The sequence below is a fragment of the Prinia subflava genome, chromosome Z (assembly GCF_021018805.1).
Source record: "Prinia subflava isolate CZ2003 ecotype Zambia chromosome Z, Cam_Psub_1.2, whole genome shotgun sequence".
NCBI lineage: Eukaryota > Metazoa > Chordata > Aves > Passeriformes > Cisticolidae > Prinia > Prinia subflava.
Window position 1 is genome coordinate 46,802,040 of NC_086283.1, and position 15,273 is coordinate 46,817,312.

The following is a 15,273-nucleotide window of genomic DNA, read 5'->3' on the forward strand; positions in this document are numbered from 1 at the left end:
CTTGTTAGTACTCTGGAAAATCGTTTTTAAGGTTTTCTGGATAGTACTTTTAACAGAAAAGCATCCTCACTTCCAGTAACTTCTTAAAACTATGGAAAGCGTTCAAATTTCTTATCAATTTGAAGCTCATATGACAAGTATGAATTGAGTATGGGCTTACTCTTGCTGCAAAAGGACCAACTCCACTGTACAGAATGCTTGATGTAAGTACATCCCTACCTTGTTTAGAATTATTCACATTCCACTCTTTTAGCTATTGAAAGAATGTATTTCACTCCACATTTTCTTGATGTGCATTTTACAATTTCACTCTCGTGGGATTAACATATATGTGCAAAGCATACATATAACGATTTTTAATCAGACTAGGGAGTTTCAAAGGAATGATTATGTCTTTGAAACTGCCATGATCTATTGACAAAAAGTTAAATTTGCAAAATCACATAATCTCCCTCTCAGCTAGTTTAAGCACAGGTCTTCCAGAAAAACAAAGATAAAGACTTTTAAAATTAACTCTGATTCTGGCAATCTTGAGGAATTCAAGTCTTTCTATATGAACTATGACAGCAAAATACAGGCTTTGGAAAGATGAGGAAGCAATTATAACTTACAAGGTATTTTAATAACCTTAGCTGTTAGACCACACAAAAGATTCACAGGCAGACTAAAGAAGAGAGACAAAGCTTAAAATGCAAGTTTACTTACATTGTAATTTTTTTTTTAAATCATGCACCCCTAAGAAGGACAGTTATGTGCATCTTGGCCTGTCTCTTTGTAAATGCTGAGAGTGGATTTAAAGTGCAATGTGGTGCAATATCAAACTAAAAGTGAAGTAACACTAATTATGTTTTTAATGGCTAACCCCATGGCTGTAAAAATTTGTTTAACAAGACACCCAGATACATTTATTGGCAGCTTTTCTTTGCTGTGGCCTCACCCTGGTAGGATGTACTCAGGAGATACCGCACCTATCTGAAGGGGCAGAGAAAGCCAGCTGCATATCTTGGTAGCAAGCCTTCATCAGTGAGGATTATTAAAAGGCTCTGACAGAGCTGTTAACAAAATAATTAGTCTGTAGTTGTGACCCCATGTGTAACTTTCTTGTGTGTATTGTAAAAAAACTGAAGAGGAGGAACACCTCAGTTCTTTCAGTGAAAGCAATTATTTTTTTAGATTGTAAAATCAAAATAAAGTCTAACCTTAAATCCTCCCAACATTAAAAACTAAGATTATCTAAATTCACTGCACTTGAATACAGCTGCTTTTTAAAAATTCATCAAAATGTGTTTCAGCTCTAAAAACGGTATCAAATAAACATACTACAGGTCAGGTAGTGCTTTGGTATGTCCCTTTCCTGTATGCAATTTCAGGAAAGCATCATTTCCCACATGATGGAAGTAGATATCATGTTTATCTGTACAAATAGGTGTGTCTGTGTTTTCTTCATAACCTGGTTTAAAGTCCAGTGGTAATATCCTTTTTTCTCACTTACATTTTCCTAAACATTCACTTACCAAATGCTGTGCTGAGCGGTTCCCTGTAAGTCAGCTTTGAAATAGGAATACAACTAGGAATAGTAACTAACTTAAAAACAAGTCAAGTCAATCATAGCTATGTAACAGCTGAATACAGAAGCATTTGCCTATGATGAGGAAGATATGATTATTTCATAACCAACTCTAAATCCTATTAAAACACAGGATCTCAGAGTACTCGAAAAGTAGTTTAAGCAGCCTAAATAACCATACAATAACCATTCAGTTATCAGTGGTTTACCAGTAATTTGTTGGTAACAGAAGTAGCTGAGTCCAGTTATTCATACCAGATTTTACTTTTGTCGCCAAATTATCCCCATTTCTAGTATTTGTTTTGCATCCTCCTCTCTCTGTGCTGTAACTCAGCTGACAAACCATAAAAGCCTTGTGAGAACCTGAGTCATTCTGTGCATCTCTGTGCAACCAAAGCACCGTGGAAGAGCAGCAGTCTTTTATCAGAATATTCAGGTCACTTTATCTTCCTTATGAGACCATCCACTGGAAACACATTATCATGGTGTAAGTTACACAACAACTCATCATTAGTGTGGACATTTAAATACTAGTCACACTGAACCTGTAGAGCATTCTATACTACAAATACACTACTTAGTTCATCAGCTAACCTATGATACAGGTTTGGTACAAGAATATTTCTAAGGGTAAGTATCAGTTTTCTCAATTAGTCCTCAAAAACATACTAGAAAGCAGTACACTTCAGTTTTAGATGTAGGGTAGAACCCAGACAGGCCAAGTCAAGTTTTTGCTTTCTTAGTACTTTTGACTACTTATTTGGGCTGTTATTCAAATGCTATCACAATATAATAGTAAGCTTCTGACATTAAAGAGCAGAAAGTACTGAATAACCTTTCATTAGCATCACAAGAAGACAATTTGTAAATGAACAAGTTCAGTACAAAGACTTTAGCTGCAGAGTGCATACAGGTCATCAGCACCTAACACCCTTCCCAACTCCATTAGAAATCATAGCAACTGTTCTCAATATGTAGGGTCTAGACCCTGAAATAAAAGTGTATCAGCAAGGGAAACGTGTAAGACTGACTAACAACTTGCTGCAAAAAAGGTCAAACTCAACAGTTGTGCTTAAAAACAGCCTCCATCTAAGAAAACAAAAAATGCAGGCTGAAACATACCATCTTGCTTGAAATGTTCTGCATTTCTGAAGCTTCATAGCCAAAATTTGCTGATATAATTTGCAGAGCAGCATCTGTTTGGTTTCTTAATCACCACAGAAAATTCACCTCCTTCTGTGTTTACTGGAAGAGCTTTGTAAGCTGCCTACACTGCCAACTTACAAGTTGCACAGCCCCGTGGCCCAGTGACCAGTTTCAGCCACCACTGCCTGCCAGAGCTAGGCTTACAGATGATCAACAAGCCCATCTAACCAAGGCCATCTCACTGGGAGCCAGCACTACAGCCAAGTTAAAGGCTTGACAAAATATTGCTGAATCCACATTGTACAAAATACTAACTGGAAGCAAATTGTGCCACTGGGAACTGCTTCCAGCCAGGGAAGACAGGGGCGCAAATATGCCCCACAGAGCTAGTCATAGGACAGAACATAGAGAGCACATGCAGGATGAGCAACCTTCCCACTGAACCCTCCAGCCACTGTTGCAGCAGTACCAACACCAGGTAAGCACCTCGATTGCTGGATTTCCCAAGTGGAGTTGAAAAGCCAGAAAGGAGGTTACTTGGAGTGGTTTCCCTTGTCTTTCCACTCTGTTAGGGTGGAGACTTCAGGCACTGTCTTCAGAATCAAGTAGGTCAGTGCAGGGTGCATTTTGTTTCTCCATCCTAGGAGCAAATTTGCATAGTACCATTTTAACACTGTCTGGATGATGGTTCTCAATGAGCACCATTATAGCAGCTTCCAATAATACCTCATTTTCCAAAAACAACATCTTATATAAAGTCCTGGGGAGCTTGAAGAGAAAGGGATGAAAGGCCCTCCACCACTACAATGTGCAAATTAAGGCAAGCACCTTTGCAATTCAAATCCACCCACTGTACAGAGACACCTGTACTTCACTCAAAGTCACTTCCACAAATAAACACATAAATTAATCTGGGCTAAACTCTGACCAATTTAACACAGTTACAGAGTAACTCTGGACCAGGAATAACCTGCTATCCAGGTTATTGCTGATCTACATCAGTAGCTCCCAAAATATGCACAGCAGTTATGTTCAGATCTGACCTAACCACTTTTTCCCCTGATATTTTTCTCCCTTCTTAATGAATCAGTATGACTACTGAAGCAGAGATGCAGGTTGAGGATTATTTCAGGGTCTGAGAGGTATGCAAAGACTATTTATCCTCTTCAACCAATAAAATTCATAAACAAGTGCTATTATCCCCTAACTATCAAAGGGCAGATATAACACTCTTCTGCTCACTGTTGCCACAGGCTGCATTGCATTTCTGCTAGCTTAGGTCTATCTTACCACTCCCAGCTTAAGAGTGCTCCTGGTGCTGTCAAAGAAGCAGGTTTGCCTATGAGTGGAAAACAGAGTCTTCTCACCTTGCTGCCAGACACAGGTAAGGCAGGGAAAACATGGAAGAAAGGTGGAGCAGGACACCATGGGAAGAGGTAGGTTGCTGTGAAGTCACCAAAATGAAGGGGAAGTTCAGCTGACAGCCTGTTTGAAGTTGCAGATGAATTATTTGTACCCAAAACATGTGGAAAAATACTGCACCTTGCTGGGTCTGCTCTTGCAGCACCACTCTTGCTGCATTGTTAGGTTCTCTTTCAGCTGCAAAGTTCTGCAAAAACTTCACTCAACCTCAGCTTGCTCTGGGATACTTCCAGGTAGAGGTCAACTCACTTCACCTGCTTGATGTAACTAATTTCCACTAATTGCTTTCAACCCAGACCAATCCAAAGGGGACCAAAAAAAAGTCATTACAGTAATTACTTTTAACAGTGCTGCCATGACATGTAGATACCCCCCTCCGAAAAACTGAAGAGCACCTGAGGTGCACCTTGGGAGTGCAGCCCCAACTGTAAAGAATGTGCAACCTTTGCTTTTTACTTCAAACATTGGTAATGAAGTTACCTATGGACATGACTCAGGACCAATCCACATAATGCCATCATGAAACAACATCCCAATACTATGAACCAGCAAGAAAGAATCCTTTATTAATTTTGTGCAAATCTGGAAGTATTACAATTTATGCACAGTAATACACTTCTGGTTGAATATATTTTAGATAAATAAAAATGGATATTACAGTGGGACATAGCAAGGATTTGAAATTTGACATTTTTGTGCATCAGCATAAGAAATCAAGTGTCATGTTTGAAGAGATTGCTACAAATAGCTAATTTTTGGTTCCATACACAATACTGTCAACAAGTGCTCTTTATAGAGAGGCTCTTTGTTACAGTCAAGATGTGTCATTATGCTATATACTCCTTACTGCCTAGCTACGCAAAAAAACCAAAAAACAAACCAACAACAAAACCAAAACAAAACAACAACAACAACACCACCACCAAAAAAAGCCCAACAAACCCAAACCCACACTGTTTTGGCCATTACTTTGATTTCTCTAATTTTCCTAAAAATATTTAATTTTTTAATAGGAAACTGTCCAGAAAGGTACTACTAAAGCTTTTCTATTCAATTGTACATTAGTGCAATCAGTCTCTTCCTTCTGCCTTTTGTTTTTCTTTCAAGCCAGAAGGGATGTCTCCTAGCTCTTCCTTAATAACAATACAAAACAAGGAAATCTCATTTCTGTGTGTACATGCATGCAAGTCTCACAGGAAAGAAGGCACATGCAATTCTATGCACTACAAACCATTTTACTTTACTTGTTCCTTTAAAACTCTGGTAAAAAAGAGAAAAAAATTTTCTTTCTCAAACTATGCTATGTAATAAAATAGTTTTAGCCTGTAGGTTTTAGCAGGTAGCATTTACTTTCCATGAACAAAGCTGATATAGCAAATATACCATGGAAGCACCTGTCACTGACATAGGCAGACATTTTTATCACCAAAAAAAGCTTAATTACATAATATTCAAATTTTTCATCTGTATGTTGTATTTTTAAACAATATTTTGTGATTCTAGTGTATGAAAACACATGCATATAGTTAACTTCTCTATACCTACCTAATCTACAAGAGGATGACTACTAACCTGCACAAAAACCCTATCATTAACACCAAAACAAGATGTTACTCAACTGCTAAGGAACAATGGAAAAGCTTCATTTCAAATAAGAAGTTTTTTTCTCTCCCTTGCATCAACAATCAAGGAAATTTCCATCAGGAAATATCAAAATTTAAAGTGCCTGAAATTATTGTGTATATTGTTAATTTAACTTGGTTTACTGACACCACTAAATACTAAAGATTATAAATGATTCGAAACAGCTTATGAAGTAGTGTTCAAACTGCACATGAACAAAACTTTGAGAAATTGATAGAAATCATCTCCAAGTCCAGGAAAGATTACATAGATAGCATGTCCTTACTGAAATGACTGTATTTAGTACTTCTCAAAACCCAGAAAACACTCAACAGAGCAAGTCATCCTGGTTTTGAAATACATTTCTCCTAAACCTTCTTCATCTCTTGCTAGCATATGTAACTTGGAAAGGGTACATGACACTGTACTTCATCTTCTGAACACCAAAAATCAGTATGAACTTGATTTCCCTTATCAGTATAACTGTATTGCTACAATTTTTGTACCATCAACTTGACAGTGATACAACCTGAGGTGGCAAAGCAGTCAATGTGCACAACCTGTAATCAGCATAGCTTATGGGAGCTGAGTGTTGTCACAGACTAGAGTCCTGGGCAGAGCTTTATAGTGTAAATATAAGGCAATGTTGTAGTACACATTTTTATATTATACTTAAAATGACAGGACTTGAATTTTCATAAATTTTTAAAACCCCTCAACAAAATATCGAGTATTATTTTTAGAAACTAATATGCAACTAATCAAATGTGAATGTCAGACCCACAAATCAATTCAAATTGATAGCTCCTTTAATTGAAAGTATCAAAACTACTTTCCTTCTCTATAAATGGTAAGTCTCCAATCTTCAGATGAAGCATGACCATTCCAATTCCCTCTCTCCCTTAATTTGCAATGACAATATGAAGACCAGGTAATTTTCAAGTTTCATACATTATACTTACTCTAACACAATTTTGTTAGAACTGGAAAGCAAACCTGGTTCAAAATACCTAGCTAAGAGTTTAATTAGGAAATTTTATTAAAGAAAAATCCAATATGCTTGTCCTTACCTTGGTAGAAAGACACTTTCCACTACATAGAAGTCTTGCATAAGAACATCTCTGTCTGGTTTTGATGTAAGGTTTCCTACTGTGTATCCTATTCCCAACTGGATAGCACCTTTAATAGCTGAGGATGCAGTCTGTATAGAAAACAAGAATTCAAGCATGAGTTTGTTAAAAGCAGATTTGTGTTCTTTATCAATAATATTATAGCTAAACGTGATAATCATTTTCATAATAAAAACACTCTGTCATCTTTACATGAAATAACTGACTTTTAATTCAAATATTTAAAAGAATAACTATATACAAAGTGAAACTTTTCAAATTGCCCAAATAATTTAGACACGGAGTTCTAACTCAGCATAGAATCACAGAATAGCAGGTTGGAAGGGACCTCAAGAGGTTCAACTGTGCTTGACAAAAGCATGAACTAGACAACACATCCAAGCACCCAGTCAAGCCAAATCTCAAAAATGCCCCACACTGGGGAATCCACCAGTTCTGGGGAGATTATTCCACTGGCTGATTGTTTTCATGGTGAAATATATCCACTTGTGTTCAAGCAGAATATCCCCAAGACTAAATTTAACCTGTTATCCCTCGTATTTTCCATGTGAGTAGAGTCTCTATCTTCTTTGTAACCACCCTTCAAATACTGTAACGTGATAAATTTTCCCTCAACCTTCATTTCTTAAGGTTGAACAAACCCAACTCTCTCAGCCTCTCCTCAGGCTTCCTAGCACTTTGATCATCCCTGTGGCACTTCTCTCCATCTTCTTCAGCCTGTCCATGCATCTTTGTATAGTGGAGACCAAAACTGACAACAGTACTCCAGGTGTGGCCTGACAAATGCTGACAAGAAAGCGATAGTCTCTGCTGCTGATGCAGCCCAAGATCCCACTGGGCTGCTTTGCTGCAGCAGCACACTGCTCACTCACACTGAGCTTGTTGCTCACTAGGGCTGCCATGGAGCTGCCCCCCAACCTTGTGCTCCCAGCCTGTGCTGCACTCCTGGATTTGTTTTCCCAGCTGTAAGACCTTACACTGGTCCTTGCTGAACTTCAAAATGTTCTTCTTTGTCCAGTCTTCCAGCCTACACAGGTTTTCCTGCAGGGTGGCTCTCCCTTCCCAAGTGTTCTCTTGATTTTAAGCGCTCTGGATGCCCACTTGTGAAGACATCAAAGAGCGCTGGGCCCAACACCAATCCCTGGGGAGCCCCACTTGTGCCAGGCTGCTGGAAAAGGAACCATTTACCCCCACCCTGGGTGCTGCCCGTGGGTCACTGCAGCCACTGCACAGGCAGCTTGTCCAGACTGTTACACAACAACTTCACCAGGAGGCTGTGGGAGAGCCTAGAGAGAGCCTTGGAGAAACACAGGCAGACAATGTCCAATGCCCACATCAGCCAGGCGGGTTACTTTGCTGTGTCAGGCAATCGGGTGTGTCAAGCGCAATTTGGCCTCGGTGAACCCGTGCTGGCATTTCCTAACCACATGCTTTGTCTGATTTGTGATGGCTCCTAGGAAGATTCTTTCCATAACATTTTCCTTTGCCTTAGTATTAACCTTCAGAGTGCACAGCCAGACCCCAGACTCCACAATATTGCAATCACCGCAGCCAAAGCCATCACTAAGTGAGATATTACAATGCTGGTTTCCTTGGTTAGTGAGCAGCAAGTCCAGCTGTGCCTCATTCCTGGTTAGCACATCTAACATTTGTATGAAGAAGCAGTGCTGTATGCATTCCAGGAACTTGATGGATGCTGTGACCTGCTGTTTGGCTCTACCAAGAATGTCTGGACAGTTGAAGTCACTGAAAACACACATGATCTGTTATCCAACAGTTGCTTAAGTGCTTCCTTGCCCTTTTTGTCTTAGTTTGGAGGTCAGTAGCAGATGCCTAATCTAATCCTCTTGGGGATGTCCCTTCTGATCTTGACCTAGTGGCATTTGATAGGGCTTCCATAGTCAGTGTAGTTGACTTCTATATGTTTATGATTCGCTTTTAACCCAGAGCACAACTCCTCCTCTACATTCCTGTCTGTCTTGACAAAACCTATAACCATCCTTTGTGATCCTCTTAAGACATTTACAATCTAACAGGACATTCAAATTGCTTCAGGATTGTGAAGCATGCATCATATTCTGGAAAAAAGTCACAAATTCCAAGTGATTGTACATGCATGCCAAGACATCACAATGCAAGCTTATGGCTTAAATGCTGGCTCTAGATGCAAATAAATGTATTTATTACATTCTGCCTAACAGTCAGTGCAAGAGGTCCATTGACTGTGGGGAGTCCAGAGAAAAATGAAATGGGGAAAGCAAAATCTCTCCATAAAAATCTACTCTTATAAAGTGCAGTGACTAAATTCAATGGCCAGAGCTTGCAGCACAGAGAAGACTTGAAAACAACAGCATGAAACGGTGATACTACATAGGTGTAAATTGGGACATCTCTGAAACTTTCCTGTGCTGGATAAACAGTCATGCTGCATGAATTAAAAAACAGCAGAAGTGAGACAAAATCAGAAACTAGTCAAGAAAGGAACTTTTAACAAAACACAGAAGGAGTGAATAAAGAAAACCATTGGGCAGGGTAAGAATGCTATGGAGAAGGGAGTATCTTTCCTTGCATGATAACCAGTTTGAAGACGGCATGTTTGGTCCCTGTTTTTAGGTTTTACCTCCTACCTACCAAACAGACAGGAGACTAACAGAGGAAAGAGCACCAGAAGTTTCATGATAGAACAAATTCAGCACTTGAACAGAACCATTTCAGGAGTGGAAATTACATAAGTGGTTCAAGTACACAAAGCTACTCTTGTTATAGTTCTTGGAACAGCATATACTAGAGTGGTTGCTTATTTTTAGAAAAGAAAAGACAAGAGATGTGTAGCTCTTAAATAATTAAGACTGCACAACAAGCAGAACTTATACTTGCATAACAGTTTAGAACCGGCGATTTGGTGGGAACAAACAACACTCCATTCTGAAAGTGCTACTTTGACTACTAAAAAGATTTGGCTTTGTGTCATAAGAAGAGTCACATTTTTCTTTCCTTGAAAGGCTTCTATTCATGAATGATTAATGCCCAACAAAAGCTGCAATTATGTAACTTTGATCAAACTAATACACATACAAATAATTTCTGCTTCATTGCTGGATGCCCATCTTGCTCACTGCCCCAGCAAGCAACTATGTCTGAAAGAACAGCAGATAGTACAGCACAACAGAGGACATGCCATTCCAAATAAACCCTGACAAAACCCACCAAACTTCAAAAACACCCAAGACAAGTAACCTGGCAATGTGATTTCAAAAGGAAACCTCTGGATCATCTTTCAAGCTCATAAAAATATCTGTAGTACTTTTTTTCAAATTCAAAAGACCTACAGACTTTTAGTCTATAGCAAGCAGAACGTAAGGCCTTCTACTACAATGACACAGACCTTGCCTACAAGGTCTTGTTACTTTCCACTCATATTCAAGAGTGTCATTAGTAACCACCCATCATTTCTTCAGCAACCACAAAAGTTGGTTTAGCAGAAAAGCAATGTTATGAAATCATTCAGAATACTTTAAAAACTGCTCTGAAACAAATTGAGAGCCACTACAACATGCTGAAGGCAACTGCTGACCCAAAGTCCACTTTTTGCAGTCATCACTAACACCAAAGGCAGATAACCCAGCATGCCCTTGGAAACTGACAAGTATTCGTTTTTACAATCCATAATATAAAACCAGAGCAAAACTGTCTTTAAAACTTCACTTGTCTTAATTTTTTATATTATTATTATTATTATTAATCATAACAATAATATCAACATTAAATCCAAAGAAAAGATGAAGCTGCTTCTTAATTCTTGTGAATTTTTCTTTACTTGGGCACCTCTTTTGGCACCATGGCACTCTTCATTAGCACCTTGCCCATGAAGGCAGCAAAATCTAGTTTCAAACCTAAGCCCCTTATTTATTTCAATTTGTCTTGAATACTCTCATGCTGCAAAGCAAACAATAAAATTTAGCAACCTTCTGTGCCGTGGGGTTTTTCGGTCTTTTAGAGACTGAAATAAATTTTTCTTCCTATTAGCCTCATGAAGAGGTTCAAAAATGGCCCTGAGATAATATATTAGCTGTAACTGTAAAACTGACAGCGCACAGTGACAATATAGTAACTCCCAGATCATTTAACCTGCTATCAACCTTCTGAAGCTGAAGAAGTATTAAGGGATGAGAATAACCAGCAGGATAAATATGTCGGTGAATTTTAGGTTATGAAAGTAATTAAATTTATAGCAAATGGTGTTCACTATGACAGCTGTCTTTGTTACATAAAGGGGCACAAAATAAAACTTCTCCCATCCTCCTTTTGCTGTTTAGGATATTACTGTCTACTGCATAGATGCTTTGATGCTTTTATCCGTGCATGAAAAACTGAAACTATCCTCATCATGATGAAACATACCTTTGTCTCTTTCTGTCAAAATTAACTATATATTTTTTCTGTATTTGTCATATGGCTTTGCTAAAAAAGCTTGTAGATATGAAAATTTGTATGCAGACTCATAAAGCATAACAGTTCTATATAATATAAACACAGGTATATGGAATATTTGCATCACTGATAAATAATCTAGCACTCACAATGCAGTCTTTTCTTAAATTACTTTCCATGTAGATTGGTCCTCCACTTGCTCTGCATTATTCTAAGCTGAAATCCTTTTTCAAAGTAGCAAAATAAATGAGAATTTAAATCCTCTCAAATCAGGTCTTAAGTTTGCACATGATCTCACAAATATACTAAGCAGGATTTAGACATTGTTTTTCCTACAAATAATTTCGGGTAGTCTCCTAAAACTTAAATTTGTTATTTTCATAAAACAAAGGTGTTAATCAGACACACATAATGCATATAAAGGCAGATCACATCTAGATAACAACAAAAAAAAATCAACTAACTGAAACTATCTAACAACTGTACAAGTTAGGGACAAGGCTACTGAAAGGATTGAAAAAGTCTGTCCTTTAAGTGAAAAAAAATTCAAGGACAGCAAAAATATGGATACTGTAATTGCAGAAAGCATATTTTAAATTGGCCAATAATCATTTCTGTTAGAATGTGAAGGGTGTAAATTACTGGCAAACCTGACAAACCCCTAATGTGTCAGTAAATGTATAGGCTCCACTGTACACAAAGATTTTAGATATGGTAAATGGATTTATTCCTTTAAACAAGTGTCCTTATAATTTCTTGGTAATTGTATAGGACTATTAATGACATCAATCGTTTAACAAACCATGAGCAGATTGGAGCTCAGCAGGAGGACACGGGCTTCATCTAATCTAATAGAAGTTCCTCTGTACTGTCATTCACAGTTATTTTTCTGTTCATCTTTCAACTCTCAATTGCTCTTTGCTAAATCTATATGCATTTCCCATGACATGCTCATGAAATTAACTAACATTCTAGGCTTCTTCAAAAGTAGACATCCTAGGAAAACCATTTAGGACTTCCTGAATGTGAACTTTGTCCTTGTTTTTGTGTTCTTCCTTTTTATAACATTTTATTGTATTTGAAGTTTGACCTATGAACTTTCTACAGCAAATATGGTGTTTTTTCCAGAGGACAGCTGGTTTATTGCAGGAGCCATAAAGTGATGAAAAGAAATTAACTCTGCTTTGGAAATTCTACCTCATTATCATTATGAAAAGCAAAATGATGATTACTTTCTTTCACCTTCTTTACTACTGTCATTCAAACAGGTGTTAAATGCCAAATGAAATGGCACAGACACTTGCTACCTAGTTCTTTGTAAGAGATGGGGAGAAACAGACATATGAACAGAAGCCTTCACTGGTTAACACTGCTTTGCAACCATGGACCCCACAAAGTAGTTGTCACTGGTTCACTTCTCTCTGCTACTGTATGTGGAGAAATCTGCTTTCATCTCCCTCACTATCTCACGCTCCTCCTCTGTGGGACAATGAACTGGATCGGGGTAGAACAGCTACCTGTGCTCAAGCAGAAGTCTCAGTGAAATAAATAAACTCTTCAAAAAAGGAAGAAAAATATTCAAAGGTGTCACTTGATTAAAATTGTTGAAGCCACATGGCTTATGCCAGATCTGAATTTTTTACAAGTAGGCATTTGTTCTTCAGTTTTACTAGTTACCCTAACTCCCAGGAATTCATCTACACTATCACTTCCATGCAAACATAGTTGATGTTTTCCAGACTTCTGAGAAGATATAGCCTGCCATAAAACTCTTAAGCGAAACCATCTGAGGAGAATGCTTGTTGAAAATCAATACATCATCTTCACACAATATTTAAAAAGAGTTCACTTAGAATATTAGGAAATTTCAATTAGATATAAGATGTACGTGTGGTTATTGCTTAGTCCATTGTTCGTGCACTAGATCTGTCTTGTTTTTGAGTGTCTGCTGTGCTTACAGTCTCATTTAAAAAAGACTTCTTCACTCTGTTTCCACTGAAACTTCTGGATGGAGATGGCTACCCCATCTCAGCATGCTTTCTGCAGCTGACACATAATAAATCACAGATAGGGACATAAATGTAGAGTTACCAGAAAATCCCACTAAAATTACTGTTTCTCCACAACTTGTAATCATGGGTCCCTGTGGCCACAGTACCCCTCCAATCTTTCTTCAGTTCACACTTCTCTCTAGGAAATGTTTGCCCACTTTCTGCAGGTCACACTTCATGAAGATGGACTCCTGCCCCTCTTGTGTGTGACTGTGCAATTGTTACAGTTCAATTGCAATCAGAATAACTACCTTATCCAAACTGAATCTAACCTCCCTTCATTTCCAAAATTGGATTCAGGTGACTCCATGGCTTTCAATCAATTTTTCCTCCATTTAAAAAAAAAATTATGCCTAGGCTTCTGTGGTAGCCATGAACCCAACTACTCTGGTTGTTCTATCTTTGAGGAAAAGAATTTGTGACATTTGAGCTTGGAAGTAGCCATAGGTCCAGGCAAAGTCACTAAAGACAGTGATTTTAGTATCTTTGTAGATGCATAAAATCTGCTATTGAGGTCCCAGTGCAGCAAGACCTCCAGTGGTAAAATTGCTGTGTCTACAAGAAAAGGTACTCTACCTGCAGGCATTAGATGCAGAGCATAAGCCAAAAGTGATGGGGCAATGCTGCTTGCACATGATTGCAAGCTCTAACAACAGGTAGCTGGCTTCCTTTATCCAGGCAAATTTCCCTTGCTCCTGGCAAAGTGACTCACCATATGCAGTTTTGAACAGGTTACATAAAGTGCTTGTAATACATTAAACAGAAGAGCTCCAAGATATGTAATGACTAGAAACAAACTCCAATTATACACTTGTGTGGCAGCCTTCAGGCTAAATACACTTTTGTGGCAGCCTTCAGCATAAACACAGAGATTGTGGCAATCCAGTAAAAGATTTTCACAAGTGCACATTTGCATCTATTTTATTTGCTGGTGTGATTTTCTTCTACACTTCTAATGTGCTTTAACAGACCTGTCTGTGCCTCATTCTTGCCACTATCCTATTATTAAGCATCAGGATACTACTGAAATCTAATTTGACAGGGAGCAGTCTCAAGCTTGTGTGATTGATGACATTGCAATCTAAAAACTGCATGCGTGTCAGCAATTTCTCACAACAAAGTCTGCAAAATATGGAGAAAATGAAAAAAAGTGATAACTGCATAGTCCAGATGTCTGTGACTGGATATGAATATCCAAGAAAAACTATAGTCTGATGGCCTGATTTTTGCAAGCATGCAATGGAACAAATAACCAGTATCTCTTGTATCCCTTACCCTGTTTCTCTCTGAGAAAAACCCTCACAACAACAACAACAAAAACACAAACCCAACCACATAAAAATGCAGACCAAAAAACCAAAGCAAAACAAATGCAAGACTAATCCAATCTAACCAACAAAAATACCTCCACCCCAAAAGAACTGGCCACAGTCTGCACAATTTACCATTTCTTTGATCTCAAAGTTATTTTAACTCTCTACCTTAAAAGCTGCATGGAACATGTATCTGTGAAGTGTCTCTTTCATTAACTAAGTTGTTTGATCTGGGTGACTGAAACACTTTATTATTCGTATTCACACTGTAGACTTAACAACTCAAATTGTACAAATAGACAGAAAACCCGTAAGTAGTTTCAGATTATAATGTTTGTAACAAATGCATGCAGCTGAACAGCTTAGCAGCCCCACCTTAAATAACATCCTTTAAAAGAGAGAAAAACATCTGGTTTTCAGAAGGGAGGGAAAAAACCCAACCAAAAAAACCCCACCAAAAACCTAAAAAACTCCAAAACCAATAAACAGAAAGTTATGTTCCCTCTCCTCTCAAGACTTTGACTAGATAATAACAGACAGTAAAAAGCTAGAAGACATTTATGTCAGCATGCAGCAGCAGAAAACCTGAA

General features: G+C 38.1%; 1 protein-coding gene across 2 annotated transcripts in view; it reads right to left on the minus strand.

Moving 5' to 3' along the window:
- The window catches only part of PIP5K1B (phosphatidylinositol-4-phosphate 5-kinase type 1 beta), a 96,389-nt gene that overhangs the window by 43,202 nt on the left and 37,914 nt on the right, over positions 1-15,273 (minus strand). For both annotated transcript variants that reach the window (XM_063423775.1, XM_063423776.1), the window contains one exon: positions 6,829-6,959. In XM_063423775.1, the coding sequence (XP_063279845.1) occupies positions 6,829-6,959 (131 nt within the window). The remainder of the gene's footprint in view (positions 1-6,828; positions 6,960-15,273) is intronic.